Consider the following 24,054-nt stretch of genomic DNA (forward strand, 5'->3'; position numbering starts at 1 on the left):
TAGCAGCTAGACTCTGGGGAGTCGGAGGGGGTCCTGTCCTATCTCTTACCTATCCATAAGATTCATCAATAAAGTCTAATCGCCAAAACTCTTTCTGTCGCTAACATTAATAAACATATCATACACTTCCAATTGATCTCTCCTTACTGAACTGCCATTTATGCAATAGTCTAACCCTTACCGAAGGACAGACAAGGTCAGACGAGCTACGGTTTCATTGTAAAGCTGTTTCGACCAAGATAACCTTTAAAGTGTTGTGATACTGCTGATATAATGACACCATGCTGCTGAAATGATTTGGGTAAACAGAGCCATATGGTTCTGCACACCTCCTCTTTCTGTCAGTGTGTCAGTGCCAATGAGAGTCCACCCCTACTCATCTAATAAGCTTATGTTTTGCCATTGTTCTGAATGGTGGCAAAATGACAAGCACGTATGGTATCACACATAACACCACCTGTGAGACGGGAAGGTTAATTGTTTAGAGAGAAATACTCAAAGCTCATTTTATATATTATGTTTGCTTTGTATTATATGTCTGTTTAATAGTCGATTCAAGTAATTAATGGTATTTAAATGCGCTAATAGCGGGCAATTCATGCTGAAATAATTGTGCATGTATGTGTGTGTGTGACTGTAAACATGTATTTTCATCTATTAGTGTGTATTTCTAACATTTATTAACTAACTCTTTAATATTTCATGTTGAATATGGGTCATATTCATATTTTAAAGATGTTGATTATTTATCTGTCTCCTAATAAATATAATAGCAAGTCACATTATTCAACATTTCTGGAGTTAAATGCTGCACCACCGCTATGAAATTCCCAGAACCATATTTGCTGCCCTGTGATGAATACAAATGTGGTGTGTCTGGTACCCATGGAGATGCTGTGAACCGTAGTATGAATCTCACATTCAAAATGTATTTGAATTTGTGTGTCTCTCTTTAAACTCAGAGTACCATCTTGGAGACCTTTTCTATACTACAGCTTTTTAACTATGCAGGAAAGCAAGAACCACTAGTTTGTGTTGATCGATAAAAAAACTGATCATTAGTAGGTTGCTAAATAGGTCGTACCTCATAATACTAGAACATATATGTGTTGGTTACAGTTATAATATTGAAGATTTTAATTTAAATACATTTTATTTTTGTTTGGATCTCTGGGCGTGAGGTTGAGTGAGGTCCAAAAACACACCTTATGTGTCATCTTATGTGTGTGTCCTTATGTGTGTGCCAGAGGTGTCACTAAAAAGAACAAAACACAGATCTTCAAAATTAAAAAAAAAAAAAAAATAGTATTATTTTTAAGTTTCCAGATAGCTAATTATTTTTGGCAAGTAATTATAGTTAGGCTGTATGTAACAGGCCGTAACCAGCATTATCCCTGATCACACAAGTTATTAAAGCTACACTTATCAATATTTTGATTATTAAAAAATTGATCAAATTGATGTGTGATGGGAAAGTTAGAAAACAAACAAAAAAACACAGAGAATTATTACATGCCAGTCATGTCTTGTCCTGCAGCTGTTATTGATCCACAGCATTGATCTCAAAAAAGGAGCAATTTTATCACATTGCTCTTCACATTGGTGCATTTCAGCTACTGTACCATGACTGCTTCTTCTGTCTGTATAATATATTCAGTTTGTGCCACTAGTGTCAACATACACATGCCAAACCATGTAATGCTCTGAGACCTTGAATGTATCAAGACAGATGGGTGCAGCGTGACTACTTAGCCTTACTGCCAGTTTTTACCAGTGGCCACTCACGGTATTGAAAAAAAAATCCCATGGCCCAAAAAGCATTTTCCCCACAGACCAACATAAAATACATCTTGTACTGCAAAAAATAGGCAGATATATTTGCTAACATTTTCATCACACCAACTGTATAAGATGCTCCCATATAGCCAAAACATCACCTAATGTTGTTGGTGTGCTTCTCTGTGTTTGAGATAACTTCTAATGTGATATAAATAACATTGACTTGACTTGATGTAGGTTTAAATGAGAGTCAAAACCCAATTTCTTTGCTATTTTAACCTGTCACTTCTCAGAAAATTGATCAGTCCTCATACGGACTTGCTGCCATTGTCTCATGTAACAGTAATACATGTTCAGCATCTCCAGTCTGTATTACCAACAGTTGCATCACATGTGAACTTCAGTTAATTTGATCAAGTATGTCGTGTGTACTTAAAATGGACATACCAGGAAGTGAGGGGGTGTGTGTTCAAACAGCTCTGCTAAGCCTGTAGTGTATTTTTGTTTCTCTGTGCTGTCCTGAATGATGATATTTCACAAACTCATCACACCATGAAGTATAGATTTTTTAAGAGATGATATTTATTCATGTCAAAGGCAAAATCATTTAAAGCCTAAGCAAGCTGTAATAAACAAAAGCAGGTCTGATATCCTCACGCATCATTAACTCCTGGTTACATCTACTGTGGATACAGTGTGTACTTTAACTGTTAGTTTCGGGCTTTAAACACAGTCAAAATGTGTTTAAATGTAGCATCGGATCCCAGAGGAAACCCGCCTTTCCTCCAGCAAGTGTGTCAAAAAAAACATGTATCTTGGGGAGCAACTGTTTAAAGTTTACGTTATCATTAGAATTTGTATTTTCTTCAGTACATTCATGTAAATTTTGTTTCAGATGTATTAAAAACTGGTAGGGTGTCACCAAGGGGTACAGGAATACAGAATACTTTGCTTCACTCACTCAATTTTCTCGACGCCTCCAATGCAAATGAGTGCATTTGATCTAGTAGCTGTTGTTTAGAAGACACTGTAGAGGCAAAGAGATTGGCTACTGAGGCTGATAATTAAAAAAGGGAGCATCTTGCGTCTGCTTTCTACATTTATAAGCAACAGAACAATTTTTTTTCCTTGTAAGAAATTATCTGAGCTGGCAGACAGACAGAAGAATAATGTCTGGTAGTTAAGAGGTAAAGTATAACCATGCATTGGTTCAATGTATGTCAGAATAAAATGGCTGCTTTCTGCAAGCCTCTATTACAAGGCTTTCCTAATCCAAACATGCAAATATGTGTCTAAAAAGAGCCTTTTGTGCATAATCCTAACACATTTTCTATGGGATTAAGATGGGCAACAAAAGCAAGACTGGTTGTCAATATCAGTAAGTGAGTCCTGTATTCAAACACACTCTAGCAGATTTGAATTTAGTGTGGTGTTGATATAAGCTTACACACATGAGATGGAAAAATTCACCACATGGTCTTCTGAATGTTATCTTAACAATTCAAGTGTACCAAACAGTTTCTAATTAGAAAATTGGCCAGAACAAACAGTGATATTGTATTTTCACAATTATTTGAGGAACATTTGGGTCATTATCATAGTAAATCCCTCAACCACTGGCATGGAAAATGGTGGTTAATAAGTTCAAGAAGTCTGCAAGGAATTCTGCATTGATTTTCCACTTGAACTGTGTCAGCGTAGCTGATTATTTTCGAAAGGCAGTATGTCTGATTGCAGAGAACAAGACATTGCCCACTCTCATCAATATTCCAGTCCTCTTTAACAGACATGCAGGAGCCTTGATTTAACCAATGAGTTCAACAGGCATCATTCATGATGATTAAAGTGAAAGTCTGTGAGGTAAAGCAGGGCTTGGGAGAACATTTCATGCAGTTCAAGTGGTTTAGCTAATGTGTTAAAATACACAAGTAACATTGGATGCAACCAACAACCAAACCTACTGGTTTTGCCATTATTTTTGACAGATTGTGAGTTAACAAAAACAAAAAACAAAAAAAAACACAACACTAAACACAAGTAACACCAAATGCCCTTGATTCAGGAAGGAAACAAATCCCTCTTTGTGTCTCGATAGGCTGTGTTTTCTTGTTCACAAAAAGAATGAATGTGGCACTAAAAATACTAACTCTTAAAGATACCGTCTTGATTTCACTAATTAGGACGACTGAAACTTCATATTATCTTCAAATAAACTTTCAAATACATTTTTGCACAGAAGGAGGGTTGCGGCTCTTGTCCCCCATCTCTTACATTGTAAGTCCATTATGAGAGGATCTCTTATGTACAGTATGAACAGGAGGAATGATTACAACAAGAAAAACATACAATTAGTTCATCTTGTCTCTTCACATTTCATTTGCAACATCGTCAACATCTAATCTCAATGCAATGTGACATTAATGTGACATTAATTTACAGCAGAGAAAAATTAAGGTTCTTGTGAGGTTGTGAGTGTCTGTGTTCTTCAACACTGGAGATTTACATCTGGTGTCATACATCATGTTGGTTTCAATATTTTATAACCGCAATCTTTACCTAACCTTAAACAAATGGTTTCACTGCCTGGACATAAACATGAACATGAATATGAACTTATGAGTAAAACTACAATGTGACATGACACACTTTTGATTTTGTGGCTATTTGGTGGCATGTATAGTAGAGTAATATATCATCAGCACTATGGAAAGTATTTATGTGAATGTTTTCTAAGAAGCAATACTACTATTCTGAATACTGAATACTGTAAGAGTTTGGGTTTTTTTTATGGCTATGAATATATCTGCAGAAATGCCTGCATGTCATAATTAATCTTTGACAATGCATGAAAACATTAAGCTCAAAAAACACAACATATTGTACCCAGTGCATCTTATTCTTCCTAATACATATTGCAAATATATAAACAGAAGGCTTCATCATGTGTATTGGCAAGGGACAGCAGTTGAAAATTAACCTCTTGGCTAACATGTGGCACATTTACAGTTCAGTGATGTTGATTAATGTGCATTGCCCTTGTAAAAATAAATAAAGCCAAAAATGTGCTATAAGAATATCACATTTCAAACCATTTTCAGTGTCATTGACAAGTTTATTTGACAACACTGACATTTTCAAAGAGAAATACGAGCCAACAGCATGCCACCCCTGTTTGTGCGTGTTCAAATCTGTGTGTATGTGTGTGTGTGTGTGTGTACGCGTGTGAATTTATGTGATTCATTTAGATTTGTTAAAGCAATCTTTTTTTTCTCAGACAGCAGGATAGGTTGTAGGGAGGTTGTGTGTGTGTATATGTGTGCATTGGAAAGCAAAGCGTCGACATCACCACGGTATGAACAGACCCACTGCAATATGTTAGGGAGAATACCTTGCAGAGAGCACAGCAGACAACAGTTCATTATTGCATGATTACCATATGCTTGTGAGACTGTGGGTTCAAACCTGGTTCAGATCCAGCTGGTGATTCATGTCCCATTTCACTCCATCTTTTCACTCCGGTGTGTGCTGTATACAGTTCAGTACAGTACAACCTATTTAATTAAAGAGAAACAGTATTAGAATCCAAATTATTCAGGATGAATGATGTTGAAAAATATACTTTCTCTCCACTGGTAATTTTTGGACCATATTCAAAGCTGTGATGGACTCCTGCCAGTTTCTAACAGGTGATGTCAAATCGAGTAACTCCTCTCTGTTAGAAAGACGAGAGGAAAACAAGGGGCCATATGTGCTCATGGAGGTTCAAAAGAAAATGAAACACAGGCTTACAAATCTTACTTTGTACAGATGTATATGGGTGTGCATGCTTGTGTGTGCAGTGCACCCTAAGTATTTGCTAACAGGCAGTGATTCACCGATAAAAGCCTACCGAGATGTGCAGGCACTAAAAGATTAACAGCGTGTCAGTGTCATATGATTCAAATTTCTCTGCATTATAAATGTAAGGATGAGTTTAAAAATACACAGGATTGTGAATTATTCAGCCAGTGCTTCGTAGCTTCGTAGTCTGAGAGGCTTTTTGACTTGATGCCACATAGTCACTGCGAGTAACAACAAAAAATAACAGAAGCCCGTCAGGCATTAGATATTGCAGGTGAAATGTTTGACGTGTAACAGCATTTATGATATAATCCACTACTACATAAACCCCACAGCACGATTGAATTCAAAGCAGAAAAGGGCATAATTAGTTTATTAATAATAATTAGGGGACAAAATATACCACCCATGGGGTGAGTAAGTATGGCGGTTCATTTGCTACCATGCTACTCTTGTGCATCTTTGCTGTCAGTTTCACTACTCAAAATGGCAGCAAGTCTCTTAAAATGTGCTAATAAAGAAAAACATACTCTCCTGTACACCATTTCACATGAATTAATACTATTTCAGGTTATTCTTTTGGATTGGATGCACCTCTCGTTAACAGAAAAACTCAGACTATCTCCCCAGTCCATCTAAATTGTACATCTATGCATGACTCAAAAATATCTAATCTTGATTCATTATAGGATGCTACCGAAAAATTCATAAATTCACATTGGGAAAGTGCGATCAGTGGAGAGCATGTCATGCTGTGCTTTTGGTGGCTTGTTTTTGATGCACAGAGCCGTGTGTGTATACTGCCACCCTGTGATGATGGGCAAAACTACAAGATGAGTCATTCATGCAGACTGACTGCCTTCCTGCCCTGCTGCAGAGGGACCCGGTTTGGGTAATAAATTAGTCTCTTTTAACATTCACAACTGAAGGAAGGCAATCTCAAGGTCTGTGAAGATGGGGTTGAAAGGACTGTGTAGACGGTGAGCATTGAGTGAAAAGACAGGAGGGAGGGAGGGAAGGGGGGAGTGACAGAAGGAGTGAAGCAGGGATTTGGGGTGCTCTGAAGCGAGAACGAGTCTGCGTGAGCCAACAGAGCAGAGCCACAGACAGCAAGCATTAACCACTTGCTTGTCATCATTTTCAACTTGGAAAAATACATGCCTGCAACAATGCCACAGTGTTATTTCTAGTCATAAAAAACATTTTTACCAAAGAAAAAAGTTTATTTTGAGTGGGAAAATTACTGGTTTCAGAAAGTCTATAATTAGATAGATGGTGTATTTTCTTAAATTGACTGAACAAAGTCGTCAAGGGCAACTGGCTGTAAAAGCCTGTAACTTCTTTAATTTCCTCTCTAACCTTGATGAGGAACATATGCTTTAAAGAGGTCACTGTTAGCATTATGATTTATGTTTCTGGAGACAGCAGACAGCATATTTATAATCTTAACACACTCAGATCACACACTATGCATTGTTTATCATTAAGCACAATATGTCAAGTACAGTTAAATCAAGGATATGTAAATGGTTCACTCATGAAGTCAGAATAAATTGCTGTGTTGCCCTCCACTCAAAATTGTGTTTTCTCTTTGCTCCTACAGTCAGATGTTTGAGCTTCACTATGCAGACTGATGTACTATATGAGCAGAGTTAGACACTGGGTGGTTGTTTTGTTTTTGCTTTTTGAAATCTAATCTGCTGAAAGTGTAAAGTTTCTGTGTGCTCACTGAAAATCTGACTTTTAGGCAGAACTATAAGCTTCATTTGTGACATCAGAACTAGTCTGGAGGTCAAATCCTGGTCCAATATTCGACTTACGCAAACGCTGAGAATGGACTTTACAGTGGAAGAGGAGACATCTTGTGTCCAGCAGTTAAACTGATTATAGCATTTTTAATGAGGAAGTAGCAGTAGGTGCCATTTTAAGGATTTTAAGTTGGTAATTACATTCATACTCAGCATTGTTCCACACATAGTAATACATCTTAATATATTTCTGGAAGTGATCTTTAAAGCTAAATTAGTCACATGAATTAGCAGCTGAAGTTGTGGGGAAATGGGCTTCTGCTATAGAAAAAAGAGAGATGTTGAACTGAGATTTTGCTGAAAGGAAATGTCACAGGTGTTTATCCATTCGCTGAATGCCTCTCTTCCATAACCTGCAGTGAAATTGCCAAAAGACCCCTAAATGACTGTAGACTGTAGTCAATTTCCAAACCCAGAGCTCCATGAAGTCAAGTAATATGGCAGTCCAGTCCCCCATGAAAAGTATTGCAGCAGGCACTCTATTCATCTGAGGATAGCTCTCCTTCCACCTCTCCAGTTAATCTTTTTAATTGTGTGTCTTTTGCTAATAAATGTTTTGTCGCCCTTCATTTAATAATACAAGAATGAATGTGCATGTTAGACACTTTTTCAAAGGGACCTTCACTTTTCACTATGTGTTCAATCACAACCTGAGATACAATATTCCATCACATAATTACCATGTGACAGGTAATTTTAGTGACATGAAGCTTTAATACAATGCAGAAACCTTTCTTATATTTATTTATTTATTAAAAAAAACTGGATCAATGATTATAAATCCAATTTAATAACTGTCATTAATTAAGCTTTTACCTTATAGACCTTTATGTGCTGTTGTGATTTATTCCACATTTGACCTAAATACTGTCATCCATTTAAGTTGAATTAATGAAAATGACTGCACATTACATACACTGAATGGCTTAAATAGGCCACATGTTTAAATTCTGCACCTGTCCAACATCTCACTCTCCTCTCCAGTGTCACTCTCAGGAAATTACATCATTACCCCATTTTTAACTAAGCAGCCCCGAGACACTGAGCTACTTGATCTATCTTCATCCGTCTTGCTCTCTCACATGTCGTCCACATCATAAACTGCGGCAGTCTGTACAAACACACATCGTGAAAGTGGAGGAAACACGTTGTGAAGGAGCGGTGACATTGACGAAGTGAGACTACGGCCATAGTGCAATGTAACAGCACGCTGCCACTCATAAAAACACCTGCTCCACACTGTCAGCAACTTAACCTTCTATCACCTAAATCCCCACCGGAGGATTACTTGTGACAGACGTGGGACAGGAAGGGGGTCGGGGTGGTGGGGGTGACAGAGGTTGAGGTGGAGGGAAGCAACTTAATGTGTGAAAGTTTTTATAGAGGAGGATGGAAATAGAAGAGCTGAAAAGGCACATAAGGGAAAGATCAGAGACATGCAAGTTTGTGAGGAAAGTAATTAGAAAAGGTGTGAAGAGGAGAACTGAGAGACTTCATTAGTTGCAATGTTACAACATACATGAGCCATTTAACATTGTGTCTTAGAATGATGCCAATTAATGTCACTTACTGTGTATTTTTGTGTGAGTATAAACTACCTGACAGCAAATTACCTTAATTAATACTTTTTTGTATGATGTGCATGTAATTACAAGACTAAAGCCATGCAGGCAGCTGTGCATCAAGAGGTACAGTCTACTGATCGCAGAGTTAATGGTGTATGTGACAAAGTGTGTTTGAGCAAGACACTGAACCCCAAATTGCTTACGAAGGTCATGTCAGTACCTTGAATGTTGTCAGAGTGTGTGTGTGTGTGTGTGTGTGCGTGCGTGTGTGTGTGTGTGTGCGTGTGTGTGTGCGCGCGTGTGTGTGTGCGTGTGTGTGCGTGTGTGTGTGTGCGCGTGCGTGTGTGTGTGTGTGTGTGTGTGTGTGTGTGTGTGTGTGTGTGTGTGTGTGTTAATGGGTAAATGAAAGGAAAATGAAAGGTATAAACTCTGTGGCTGTGGCTCTGTGAAGCTGCACTTACACAGCTGTGTTTTTAGTAAAAATGCTAACATCAGCGTGCTAACATGCTCACAATGAAAATGTTAAATGAAGTTTAGCAGGAAATGTTTGTCATCATTCATTCAGCACTAAACACAAAGTGCAGCTGAAACTGATGTGATATTCATTAGTTTTGCAAGTATTTGTCATACATCAAAGAACTGGACCGATTTTTTGGCCTGACAGTGGTACTAAATGAGAAGTCAGGGTATCTGGGAAGTCTGGGAACCAGGAACATCTGTACCAAATTTAGTGGTGTTCCTTATAGCAGATGATGAGATACATTTCACTGGAGGGTTGAAACCTGAAAAGTCATGGGATCACCCATGTCTTGATAAATTGGAAAATCTGACTGGCTAATATATATCTGCTGATATAATCTTATTTCAGATGTATCAGAATCTGTAAGCCGATTAGTAACAAGAATATTACAATTCAAAAAAAGTGTCTCCTTATATCCTTGTCCACATATTTTGACCTCCAGAAAGCCCTGAAAAGCATTTTTTACTGCAAAATGCCCTGCTCAGTAAATAGGTTAGTCACATAGTTGTTGGATTGTGGGATTTTAATTAGTATTGCCATTCATATCTGCCTAAAGAGTCCACTATATGTCTGGCAATAATTAGTACTTTTCCTGTGGAAGCATTAAATATCTGTGCTAAAAATGTATGACAAGTCATAAATCCATTTGGTTGTTTAACTTATGGGATTTAATATTGAGAAATACCCTGGTGAGGCTTTCAGTGACATTTAATCTGAGGATGCCTCTGATTTCAGGAAGCTGCTTAGGTTGGAAACAAATTCATTGACACTCATTGTAAAGTTAAGCAAAGCAAACTGGAGGACTACTGCACACTCAAGAAGGCATAGCTGACATGTTTGTGCAGTTTTTCCATCCAACCACATTCATTAGGACATATATAAGTACAATCCATTATCCTCTGGGGACCATGAATGGGGAGTCACTGGGGACAAAATGTCATTGCAATCCATCCAATATTTGTCAAAATATTTCCCTCTGGATAAAATGGTGGATTTACAGACATGTGTCTATCTTGTCACATATCTTGTGGATATAAATAAGCTGCTTTGAATACGAGATGAAACTGCACTTTTTTATCATTTGAGATTCTGATTTTGGGACAAAAACAAACACGATTTCACCCTAAATAAGCAGTTAATTCCTTGTCAGCCGTGTTGTGGGTTTTGTAAAGTATATATAAAGGATGATAAATGTGCTTTTTCACAGTTGAAAGGCAGCTAATGGAGCAGGCCGACTTGTTAGACAAAAGGCACTTTAACGAAGACGTGAAAGACACAAAGGACATCGGAGTGTTCCTGTATTAACTCATCCTTCACCAGATGACAGATCTAACATTTACACTGTCAGATGTGTCATTCTGTTAGATTATTTGCATAAGTTTGTCATCGTAAACGTTGTGGGAAGCATGTCCAGTCACTCCATCAAAGCTCAGCTTTGTGATAGCAAAGTGAATATTGTGATGTACTTGTGATGTAACGAATATACACATGACAGGTGCTGTATGTGATGCTGTTTTTCATTACTTAAAAGAAAATTTTCAAAGATGTCATTTTGATTGGACTTTGTTTTAGGATGTCATTTTCATCGGTGCTTTAATTTTGGATATCTAAACAGTAAGGTATTTGGATACCGGCTTTGTTGCTACATCTATTTTGAAGCATTGGAGCATTAAGATGTAATTTTGTTGTATTAAAAGTCTAAAATATTGGTTGCATGTCATTTTTGTTGTGATTTTTACACTGAGAGCCTGAAGTAGCATGCACAGTGCGTTACCAATTTGCTTGTCCTCGCTTGGTGCTGTCTCCCTTCAGCTCTTTTTAGGTTCTTATGGGCTTAACCACTCAGCTTTTTCAGTACAAGTTATGACTGTTTAATCCTGTCAACAACAGGGATTGCTGTCAGAGTATCACTGAATTTGACAAATGACAGAGCGAGTACGACTGGGATTCACTTCAGGGTAAAATGTTGATTCATGACTTCAGAAACCTGCCTGGCTAACTTCCTTAAAGCTTACATGACTTATTATTATTCTCACCAGATTAATCTTTCACTCTCTGAATCAAACTTTTCCTCAAGCACAGCAACAAGATTCTCTCTCTCTCTCACTCTCTCTCTCTCTCTCTCTCATAGTTTCTTTCCAGCATCAGTTAAGCTATGGTGAGGCTGGCTGGTTGCAAAGGGTTTAGGCAGCCTTCATCAGTTTTTTTCTACATGATAGAGTTCTTACCACTTTGGTTTTCCTGCAGTGGGTAGATAACATTTACCTCTGTCTAATTTGTTTTGCTTCTTGACAGTGTCCACAAATGATTTATTACTTCCTGTCAGAGGCTCCTGATTGGGCCATTCCTGTTAAATGAGGTGACATTAGCATAAACAGAGGATGCCACCCTTGAGGTTGCCCTCCACCTGCCTACCTTACTAGCTGATTGGTGTGACTGTTTTTGCCGTTGAGGGAAGGGGTCTTCAGGGTTTGACCCAAAGAACATTTAACGTGTGTGCGCGCACTTGTGTGTGTGTGTGTGTGTGTGTGTGTGTGTTGGGTGCTAATTTGAAGAAATTTGAAGGAATTTTGAAGCTGATGTAAATGTTATGTTATTTCAGTTTGAAAGGCTCTGAAAACCATATATTGGCCAATACAATTTTCTTACATACATAAATAAACTATTTATTTATTTATTTTTAATCAATTTCAACCACAAAATGTACTGGGCAGGACATTTTACACTTTAGAAATAAACAATCAACAACTATGACTGTTTCATAGCCTATTTATAAGGAGTAAATTGTGTTCATGACTAAGGTAATGCAAGTGGTAATATCTGCTTTCCGAAACTGGCAGCAACACATTAAGTGTAGCTCTTGAAGAATTTTGGTCTGCTCTTGATTGTGCCTCTGCGGCCACCGTACTTGTTGTTTGTAGTGGGAAATAGCAGCTCAGTGCTAACCGCTAACAACAAGAAATGGCTGAATATTCTCGTGTAAAATCATCCAAACTGGTTTTGAAAGGTCTAAATAAAGGGTAAGTCTGACTCTTACTAAGTAGTACTCATCGCTGCCATGTGGCGTATCATTCACTGTTTGCTGACGGGGTTTCTGTAGCATTAAACTTAGATAAAGCTAGCTGAGGCTACAAATGTTAGCACTAAGTGAAACGACATAAAGCGTCTATTCTTGAATTATCAATACCTAAATATTTATACTATCTGTCAGTACAGTGACCGACATTTCTAAAAGCCTCCCCGTACCATTGACTATTTGGGACAATACACACTCCCTGTGTCCTTACTATGTTACTATAAGAAGTTGTAGCGTCCAGTTATATAAAATAAAAGTATACTATTTCTATGTTTGGTCACAGCTTTGTATACGAGTGGCATTTTCTAACATAAATCCATGGCTGGTATTTTATAGTTTTGATGCCCTCAGTACTGTTCTAACATGTAGAAAATAGTAAAAAAAAAAAAAAAAAAAAAAAAAGAAAAAGAAAGAAAAACCCTTGAATGAGTAGCCGGTCTGAAATTGTGACTGGTGTATATGTAGAAGCACATAGTCATTTTCATCAAGGATAAATCAACCAGGACCTCATGAAGTCCAAAAAAACTGACATGGACTTCCAGGAAAACAATCTCTGGAGCACATTATTGCATAATTACTAAAAACTCTTTTTCTAGGCAACTTTGGAAGAAGATAGAAATTAATAATGAGCCATTCAAACAGAGATACCAAAATTAGTCCTTGTATAATCTTTCTATTCTGTTTTCTATTAATGTGTTTACAGATAAATAAATAGAATTAAACTAAAAGCATTTTTCTCTTGTTGTCATGGGGCATTTTGCATGCTCTGTCCACAAAAAGGAACATCTAATTTTGTTTTGAATTCAAGTTGCAGTATCATACAATTAATTTATCATTTTTAGGACTGTGTAGCTCATTATCTTGAACTTTCATTCATATTAAAAACTCAATGATAACTTAATGATTGTTGACTTTAAGAGGCTCACCGTTGCATTTTAAAGGAAAATCTATTTACTTTCCAGAGATAACATTTATAATCAGAGAGGTTTAATATTTGGTTATGTTTGCATGACCTATTTCTGCAGAAGCAAGCAAATTACAAATGAATGTTTATTGTTTTACATCATATTTATTCTTATGTTTTTACAGGAAAAAGAAGAAACATAAAGATAAGAAGAGAAAGGCAACAGATGATGAAGAAAAAAATGATGTTGTTGGTATGTATATCTACTGTATCTCCACATTAGAAGCCAACTTAAGATATTTTAGATCATATTAGTTGATCCATTTGGCAGTAATTTCTATGCTGATAAAATATTGGGAACATATTAGTCTTAGAGGATTGGTAGGGCTGATTTCGATCATTGTGGTACTTTTTTCTGACCATAAACTGTTTCATAATTGAAGAGATTTAATTTTTGATAGATAATTGACAGTTCTCTAGCTCAATTTGTCAAACAGCATAAAATTAAAGCCTGGGTTAATGTTAGTTTGTCAAACATTTCTGATATAAACAAACCTTTCACACCTTTTAAATTTCCAAACAAGATCAAGATTCACTTTTCTATCTTTTTGCACATTTATATAAAAACTGGAGTTTCCTTATAATATTCAACTGAGTAAGTTCAAATAATAGCATCAGTTGTCCCAATATCATAGTGAATGTTTTTTAGTTACAGTTTAGTCCAAACAGTGTCCCCAGACGGAAAGCTCTACCTTTTTAATATTGCTGGATAAAAAGCACACAGTATTGTTCCACCTTGGACTTGAATGCTTTTCTCCTTACCAGGTGGTTGGTGGTCTGTCAGCGGCTTTGGGGAAATCAGTGGAACAGTTGCCATAGAGATGCAGAACAACTCGTACATCCATGCCCTGGATACTGGTCTCTTCACAGTTGGTGCACCACACAAAGGTGAGTGTATATATACTAAAGTCAGCTCAGGTCAAGCCAAGGCAATTTTATTTATATTGCACCAAATCACAGCAGAAGTTATCTGAGGGCAGAGCAGGTCTAGACTGAGCTCTTTAATTTACAGAGACCCAACATTTCCCCCATGATGTAGTGTAGTTGTAGTGATTTAAGAGCTCCACCGGCAGCACAGAGGAAGAAACAACAAATATACACTCACAGGCGGCTTTATTAGGTACACCTATTCAACAGCTCACTAATAAAAATATGTAATCAAGTGGCAGCTACTCATTTAGACATATAGAAATGGTCAAGACGATCTGCTGAAGTTCAAACCAAGCATCAGGTTTGAGAAGAAAGGTTTGTTGTTGTGAAATGGGCTGGTCTGAGTATTTAAGAAACTGCTGATCTACTGGGATTTTCATACACAATCATCTCAGAGGGTTTACACAGGATGGTCCTAAAAATAGAAAATATTCAGTGCAGTGTGCGGCAGTTCTCTGGGGGAAAAAATGAGTATTGTTGCTGACCATGTCCATCCCCTTATTGACCACAGTGTGTGCATCTTCTGATGGCTACTTCCAGAAGAATATGCTGCCTTGTCACAAAGCTCAAATCATCTCAACCTGGTTTCTTGAACATGACAATGAGTTCACTGTACTCAAATAGCCTCCATAATCACTAGATTTCAATCCAGCAGAGCACCTTTGGGATTTAGTGAAAAGGGGAGATTTGCATCATTGATGTACAGCCGACAAATCTGCAGCAGCTGCGTGATGCTATCGTGTTAATATGGACCCAAATCTCAGGAACGTTTCCAGCAGCTTGTTGAATCTATGCCATGAAGAATTAAAGCAATTTGGAGACAAAGGGTGCCCAGTACTACAGTAACAAGGTGTATCTAATAAAGTGGGCAGTGCCCGGTGAATGTATAATCATAGTTACAGAAATGGGCCTTGTTAATGCTAGTTTGAGTGTATATATGTATATGTAGCACAGAGGAAGAGAGTCTTATTCTTTGCCTCAGAGGAACTACAGAGCAGGATTATATTTCAAAAATAAATTCATGTAAGATATGAGCTGTTTTGTATGTCATTTTCCAGTTGTCTTCATTTCAAATTGAGATTCTCATTTTACAACAGTTCACTTATCCCACAATTCTACACACTTTAAAATACAATTTTGACGTTGCATTTACTCTTGGCTCCAGGCGTTGGAGGCGGATGAGGAGGGGAGGGCAGGTTTGCCTTCAGCTCACAAAGCAGCGAGTATTTAAGTAGTAATCCAGACACCAGACTGAAAAAGGCTGAACAGGGGTTGAGTTGAGGGGGAAGATAGAGCTAATGGCGTGTTTCCACTCACTTGTGCCTCCGGGCAGTTCTGAGGGAGTGGTGCTCGATGAAAAGAGTCTGCCCGAAAAGACACACTTCTTGCGATGAATTCAGCCCACGTTTTGTAAGAAGCAGTGGAAAATGGCTGGGAGATTGAAACATCCCAATTCCCTTAGTGGGTCCTCATCCTCTGCATGCACATAAGCGCATTTCTAGGAGATGAAAGAGGACGTGAGCTTGCAGTATAGAAAGAGAGATTAGAGATTTTCCTCTCTTTACTGGATTTTCTGCACAGGCACCACACTGCGGATGACGCAGCCTTTTAGAAAGCTGCAAAAAAAGGTTCACATTCACCTGCAGGGCAGTGTAACTATGCTGATGTTGTCATCGCCGACTCGTAGGGTTACACTCTGACATATTCTAAATATAATCAGCCTTTACAAAAAACACCTAACGTCACTTTTTCCGCTTGTTTCATTAATGCTCTCCTCGTTAACGTCTAGTAAGTTCTGCTCTTCCTTGACCAGATGTCTGTATGACGCACTACAAATTGCACAAAGCTTTGATTTATTGTAAAGGTCATGAAGTGGCCCAGAAACTGGGAAGTCACAGTTATATGAAATCATGAGGAGCCCAGGAGACCCCAGTATGAAATAAAACATTTAAATGCAACACAACAGTTCTTTCCATATCTCATTCCAAATGTCTCAGTGCTGTTGAGCTGGACCCACATCAGCGCAGCACTGCATAGCCAGAGGGTCTGCATTATTAATTACAAGAATGCATAAGTAACACATAAGGCAGGACTCACAGATAAACTTGGCACGAGAGAAAATTATGCACATTTTAATAAAGACGCATGATTGTTGCTGATTAAATACTAAACAATTCTTTCTGTGAAAAGCTTTTTACTGTCAAAACTGTTTCCAGAATTTGGTTATGGGTCAAAGATCTCGTATCATAGAATATTCTGTTGAGATTGAGTTTTAATCAGATTCAGTTTTAATGAGCCTCATTTAAAAACAATAGCAAATTAAAGAAGCAAAATAATACTGAATGAAGAATAATTTAAAGCCATTTGACAAGTCAATACAAGCAACATTAACATCGTTTGAACGTAATTTGTTCATAATTTGAACATTAACTTAATTTCAACCTTAATTTGAGCGTAATTTGTTCATGATTTGAACATTAACCTTTTTTAATACTGTGTGTTTCAGATGATGAAGGACCAGACCCTCCAGAGCAGTTTACTGCCATCAAGCTCTCAGACTCACGGTGAGTATACGAAGACAAACTGCACACTGTATCAACCTCCACATATCATCCTTCACAAACAGATTTAATAGCCCTCTTTGTATATTACATGAAGCGAATGCTTGTATTGTCTAGATGTACACAAGCAATTTACCTTTCTATTAGCAATCCCTCCCTAAGGAAGAAATGCTGTATGTGAAGACTTCAGGTGCAGATCACAGAGTCATATTGATATAACTGTATCAAACATTTTACTGTCACTAAGAAAGGCATGAGAGGAGGAGAGCAAACAATATGTGCTCAACATTAGATAAGCTTTTTAGTTATGCCATTTTGTTAGTTGAAGGGAAGCTGTAACTCAGGTGGTCCCACTGAATCCCAAATTTCTCATTGTTGTCTGTGTGTGAGGAACAAATGTAAGTCACTTTGAACAAAAGAGATGCAAACTGATGTTATCATGTAATTATAATGATGATTGATTGATTCCATCATTTTGCTGTTGCAGAATAGCCTTGAAGTCCGGATATGGCAAGTACATCGGTATCACCTCGGAGGGTTTGGTGGTGGGGCGGTCTGATGCCATTGGCTCCAGGGAACAATGGGAACCCGTTTTTCAAGAAGTGAGTGGATCTTCTAAAGTTTCTCCTTGTAATATTGGTGCATTTTTATCTAGATTTAACTCTTCTGGCCAGCATAATAATTGTGAGTTATAAGGACACTGTTTGCAAAAGTTAGATTTATCCCATCTGACTTACCTTTATGTTCCTGGTGACCTGTGTTGTAGAGTTTTTAAATGTAAATCAGCCAGTATACCTCATCTGAAGTGTTTGCCTGATGGTCTTCTCTCTCTAGCTGTTGTTTGTCTTTGTTACTCAACTATTTCTGTTACTTCTATTGTGAACAACCAAGTGCAAAACTGACTGATCATATGTGTTGTTATCCCTGTATTTAATCAAGAAGATCATGTGTCCCTACATCTCTGAACAACTATAAAGACTTTTGATTTCTTACGTGATCAGACATGTCATACAAACAACTCCTGAACAAGTATAAACCGACCCTTCATAGGCATTTGATAAGATATGAACCATTCAAACTTCTGCATTCCTTCTTGATTAAAGTGACAAATAATATTTATAGATTTTCGCCTAATTACCTTCAGCCCCTCCGGCAGTTGTTCACTGTTGCTCTGATTTAACCAACAAAATCCTCTGGTTTAAATTTGTTTTGAAAAAAAAACCTGCAAGTATGTTACATTTTTTAAAGAGTAGTGGTCCAAGGCAGCAGCACAACACAACTAATGACACCACCAAAGCACTACAGTACAGCGAGAAATGTCTGTGTTATTCAAGTATATTTAAAAAAAATGTATATTTGGCCGTACATTTTTTAAGTTTACAAATTACAATGGTGGCACATTTAGAAAAAAAACACACTTATTTACCGCTGTCCCCTGCCCTTCATGGTTTGCCTCATGGCTGATTGGAATTTAGCCCATGAAAGATAACATTTAGCTGTAGCCATGAACAACTCATTCATTATGCGGCATGCATCTACCTTATCACAGTAGCGCACTACTCGCCTTAATGCTTTGTTGAACCTATAAACAACCTGCCCAGCACAACCTTGAAACGCTTTTACATGAAATATCAGGCAACCTTTCATGCTTGTCACAACAACCAATCCCACTGCAATTCTATCTAATCTACTGCCTCCTCATCTGTTTTCTTTCTGTTCTGCCTCAGGGCAAAATGGCTCTCATGGCAGCAAATAGCTGTTTCATCTCCTACAGTGACAGTGGGGACATCGAGGCCAAAAGCAAGACAGCAGGGGATGGCGAGATGGTGAAGGTGACGTGTAAACTGTGATCTTCCACAAGGTTGCATGTTAATCCTTTTCATTTTAAGTATGCGATCTCTGTGGGGACCTGACTGTTGAGACGGAAGCGGGTGGGGGGGATGTTTGTGACCTCACTTCAGGGGGGTTCAAGGTATTGACGTTTAATCCAGAACTTCTCGCTCTGTTTTTTCCCTCCTGAATGATGAGCAGATCAGATCGTGTGTGGAACGAGAGGTCAAGCGTAAAGATGACATTGCGGATGAAGACCGGGGCAACGTGAAGTCCTGTGAGGTCAATTATGTGTAAGTGATTTCCATTTTGTACCGTATACTGCTGACTTAATACATCAAAAACAAACAAAGGAAACCCTTGTTGGATTCTCTCTGCATATCATTTTCATATTAACTGTCTTTCATTCTTTGTCAGACCGCTGTGAGCAGGTGGCTGCTGGTATAAGTTAGATTTCATGCATGTTAAAAAGGAAGTTTGGCATTTTGGGAAATCCACTGAAGACATCTTATGAACATTTATATATTACAAACATTATAAACAATATTAAACAACGCCTGGAGGCTACTTCTCTGGCAGAGAGATAGATGAGAGGATCGATATCACCGCCCTTCTGTGTGTTACATATCTTAGCATAAAGACTGGAAAAGTGGAAACAGCTAAACTGGCTCTACCCAGAAGAACAAACACCTGTAAAGTGCTCCAATTAACAAGTTAAATCTTCTTTGTTTAATCCAAACAAAAAAATAGCAAGGGTAATGTTTTATGAGGGGTTGTGTCACTGAATCTTGGCTCTCAGTAGTTGCCAGGCAACCAGCAGACCCTCCAAGAAAATAAAATAGTGAATTGTTTTTGTACAGATTGAACCAGTGAGATATAACATGTTAATTAGTGAGCTTTAGAGATTAGTTTTTTTAGTTGATGGTTTTGTGTTCTATTTTACCATTGGGCCAACCTATACCAGCAGTTTCACTTAACAGAAATGAAGAAGAAGTGTCGCTCAACATTTTACTTTTAATGTTGCGTACCTGGAGAATTTTATGTTATGGATACTGTCATGAATAATATTATTATAATTAGTTGTATTGAACAGATGGATGTGAGACAGATATTGATCCTCTCATCTATCTCATCAGAAAGAGAATAAGCATATTTCAGAAAATGTCAAATTATTCCTTTAAACACAGAGAAAATGAAAGACTTCTGTACATTATGTTACAATCAAATACATATCCAATAATAAATACTGTCTTTGTATTACTCCTCTATATGTGTGAATGATGGGGACAAAATATGAGCAGTGGTTCCAAATCTGTGAGTGGGGCCCCACGGGGTCCTACAAGGTTAAAGCTAAGAGGATGCAAGAAGACAGATAACAGGACAGGAAAGCAGGGAAAATTGATTTCTGCCACACAAAATTGCACCATTTTTATTTATTTAGGTTTCCTCCCAATTTTTCTTTTTTACTTACTGGGTAATTTAACCTTGTCAGTCTTCTGCAAATCATGGTGGTCCATGGTTATTACCCGTTATGGTAACCAGTAGACTTTGCTTTGCTTTTAAGGCTCATATAAACCTAAAAAAGTGTGTCCACGCTGATCTGCAATAACACATTCACATTATTGCCTCAAAAAATCAATTTAGATGTTTTTTCTTATGTTTTTTCATTTTCATTTTCGCATACTTAAAAAAAAATGTGATTTAGTGTCAGTGTAGTACATATTGCATCTTGTTTCAGACTTTGAAAGTAACTTCTTTAGTAGATTATGTCTTTTTTATCACACTATCAATAACGATACTTTAATGATACGTGTTTTTTATCAGTACATCCTGCTCTGAAATGAATGCTAAAGCATTTCATAATGATGGAGGTAAAAGCATTGTGTGTTGATGTTTGTAGACAGCGATTTCCCTCCAATTATCCTCGCATCCCGTCAGTGTGTACTGACAAGATTTCTGACAGCAAAATCACAACCCTGGGTGTTAGATCAGGCCTTTTAGCTCCCGCCTCATCAATCTCATGCAGACGTAGTTGATTGTCTGCTGTTTGGATGGGATGGGAAAGCAGGCAACGCCACACTTATGCTTCCAACATTTTATACGGCCCGTCAGTGGCCTATTAAGTGCGAGGCAATATGTCTGAAGCCGTTTTTTGCTTGGCGTGCTTCGGCTTGTGTTCCCACTCTATTATTTGTTTTAGATGAATGCTGGGGAAATGGACTCATCATGTTGACACGTTGATAATGGCTGCCCTTGAGCTTGTGTCTTGATGTAGTGCTTAGCATCTCAAATGCCTTTCAGGTGGCAGCACAGCTTGGGAATCATAAAACACGGCATGAGCAAAGAGAAACCAAACATCAATAGTTTCTGATGAGATTCTTTGTTTGTGTATTGCGTTTTTGTGCTAGAAATTTTATACTGAAATAACATATTATTTTAGGCTGAGGGAAAATTTGCATGAGACGATGGGTTACGTCCCCACAGCAGTTGTACCTTGATGCATTTCTGGCAGAGCTTATTTAGATGCATGTATAAAATCCGTACCTAAAAAAACAAAAAAAAAGGTGTTCTGCCTCAATTAGCAAAGTCCCCTTTTATCCCCAGTAAAACTTCCTAACTTGGCTGAGCTGTCACTGACAATATTTAAATACTCTGTTATAGTTAATACATGGGCTCATTATCTGGATTTAATAAGGATTTAGCTCCTTAGACCCTCAGTGTCAGCTCTCAAAAGAGGATACTGTAATTTTGAAGGCCGGTCTGTTTATGTGTGTGTTTTTTTGTATCTTTTGTAATAGTCTTAATAATGTTGTTGTGTGAATTACAGGAAGAAGTTTCAGAGCTTCCAGGATCGGCGGCTCAGGGTTAATGAGGACGACCCGAATACACTGAAGAAAGCGAGAACGGATGGAAAGTTTCATGAAGCTTTACTTGACAGGTATGAAAATAGGCTCATATTCTGTATTTATAATCACACAACTCCAGCTGTTATTCTGACTCAAAAGAAAGATCTGAATGTTATAAAATAGAAACTTAAATGTTGTTGTACATATTAACTTCAATTTGAGCTCATTTGCCTTTGAAATCAAAAAGCTTTATATGACTGGGACTTCATTATGTATGGCTTTGAATATGCTGTCAAATGCATCAGCTTCTGTTAATGCATTTCAATAAAGTTGTCAGATGCACTCTGCTCACACACTGGAAATTCAAGGCGATTCAAAGTAGAGTGAGATGTTTTCATTAACTTGCACAGTAAAATCAGTTGTGAAGTTTTCATATACAGTAACAGAAAAAATAGTATATTTCTATCTTGACCTGTCTAAAGGGTTGTATATAGACTTAACGTTGATCTAAAGGACAAACTAAACAATACATACTTTAAAATACTGTCCGAAAATATTACAGTTTGTTATGACGCGGCCTCGGGGGAACCCTGGCCCATCATGAAAAAGACTTCTTCCATCTTCCCAGCTCCCAAAAACCACTTGCAACAAGGGATTCTATTTAAAACCTTTTGAGGCTTTGGGGCGGGCTAAGAGTAAAATATCAAATAGAGAACTAAAACTTAGCTTACCAACACAAACAAAAAGAGCAAAAGGGTAGACTACTAACCTGACTCCTAGCTCTTAATTTTAGAAAGAAAATATATTTAAAAGGTCACAACTACAACTGAAAGGTACAAGTAAAGTGTACAGCGCCAGCCAAAAGTCTAGGCACACCTTCCCATAGTTGGATGTTGAATGACATTTGAATGCAAACAGATTTTCTGCAAATGTTTTCTCTGCTACTGGAGTATTTTTTAACTTCCTGAATTTCCATCTTACATTGATTTTATATACAAAAATGTTACACACAAGAAAATGTGAGTTCTTTAATATCCATATATTATATATATCAGCATTACTTGATGTTGCTGTGTTGCCCAGGTGTTCCTGTGTTGCAGGAATTTATGTGAACTCTGCTACCTTTTACATCCAATGTTGCATGTGTGTCAACAGAAGCAGTAAAAAGAGCTGCATATCCATTAATAATGACTGTCAAAGTTATTTTAAAAACAAGAAAGATTTTGTTATCTTGTTATTTACATCTGTACAGTGCAATATAATAAAGTAATGCTCAAAATATATGCCACTGTTTCTTTATGGTTGATTTTAAATTCATGATAAACTGTGTGGCGTAGACTTCCAAATGAATACAACACATAAATGAAGGCAGCAGAAGACCAGTAGTATGAAACAAACTAGTAAATGGGATCAGTAAAGCCATTAAACATTAAAGACAAATCTTTGTAGAAAGGAAATAGGCTGAAAATAAGCAATCAGCCGATGAACTGAGGCAACACTGAGTCTAACATGTTGTCTATCTCTCTTCATTACAGGAGGAGCAAAATGAAAGCAGACAGGTACTGCAAGTGAAGATCCAACTTTGTAGATCAGCGCCATGTCTTTGTAAATGTCTTGCTTCTATAGACTTGACGTTTGATGTATTTTTTAGTTTGTTTTTATATTTTGAATAAACATGACATGGTCAAATCAGCTCAGTTGGTTTATTTTCATCTTTGTGGGGGCACGCTGATAGAATTGTAAATAATTAACCGTCCTGTCACCCTGCTGTGGAGCAACTGTTTAAACTTTTTTTGGGTCAGTAAAATGTTATATAAACTTAATACTCATAAAGAAAATAAGCACCAAAATCATCCTTTCACTAACATTTACAGAAATCACAATATATGATTTTTTTTTAAAAACTGTGACTTGCATCAGTTTGAAGGGATTTGATTAATACTCTCCTCATCGTACACTTCATCACCAAAACTATGTGGACACAACAATACTCCTAAACAGGATTTTTGACCATCTCATTCCAACCACTTGCCTCCACTCATTTGGCTTTCTACAAGCTGTTGGAAACCTGGCTCTAAGGATTTGCTCACAGTCAGCTAATAAGCATTTGTAAGGTCAGCCTCTGATATGTGGTGATAAGGTCTGTCTCATGGTCACTGTTCCAGTTGGATGGGGTCAGAGGTCAGTGCGGGTTATACAAGTTCTTCAAATCATTTCTTGATGGATCTTACTTTGTAGATGGAGGTATTATCATTTTAAAACAGGAAAAGGTTTCCCCCAAACTTTTGCCATATACTTGAGAACACATTACTGTTCAAAATATCAGATATCTATG

The 24,054-nt window shown here is 37.5% G+C and overlaps 1 protein-coding gene across 1 annotated transcript; it reads left to right on the plus strand.

Moving 5' to 3' along the window:
- Positions 1-12,423: 12,423 nt before the first annotated feature.
- frg1 (FSHD region gene 1) lies at positions 12,424-23,412 on the plus strand. The gene is made up of 9 exons (XM_053340667.1): positions 12,424-12,532; positions 13,678-13,745; positions 14,318-14,440; positions 16,989-17,046; positions 17,531-17,645; positions 18,771-18,875; positions 19,075-19,166; positions 21,701-21,811; positions 23,255-23,412. The coding sequence occupies exons 1-9, from the start codon at positions 12,474-12,476 to the stop codon at positions 23,289-23,291; spliced, it is 768 nt and encodes a 255-aa protein (XP_053196642.1). The 5' UTR covers positions 12,424-12,473; the 3' UTR covers positions 23,292-23,412.
- Positions 23,413-24,054: the final 642 nt, after the last annotated feature.

This window comes from Scomber japonicus, chromosome 2 (genome assembly GCF_027409825.1).
Source record: "Scomber japonicus isolate fScoJap1 chromosome 2, fScoJap1.pri, whole genome shotgun sequence".
Lineage (NCBI taxonomy): Eukaryota > Metazoa > Chordata > Actinopteri > Scombriformes > Scombridae > Scomber > Scomber japonicus.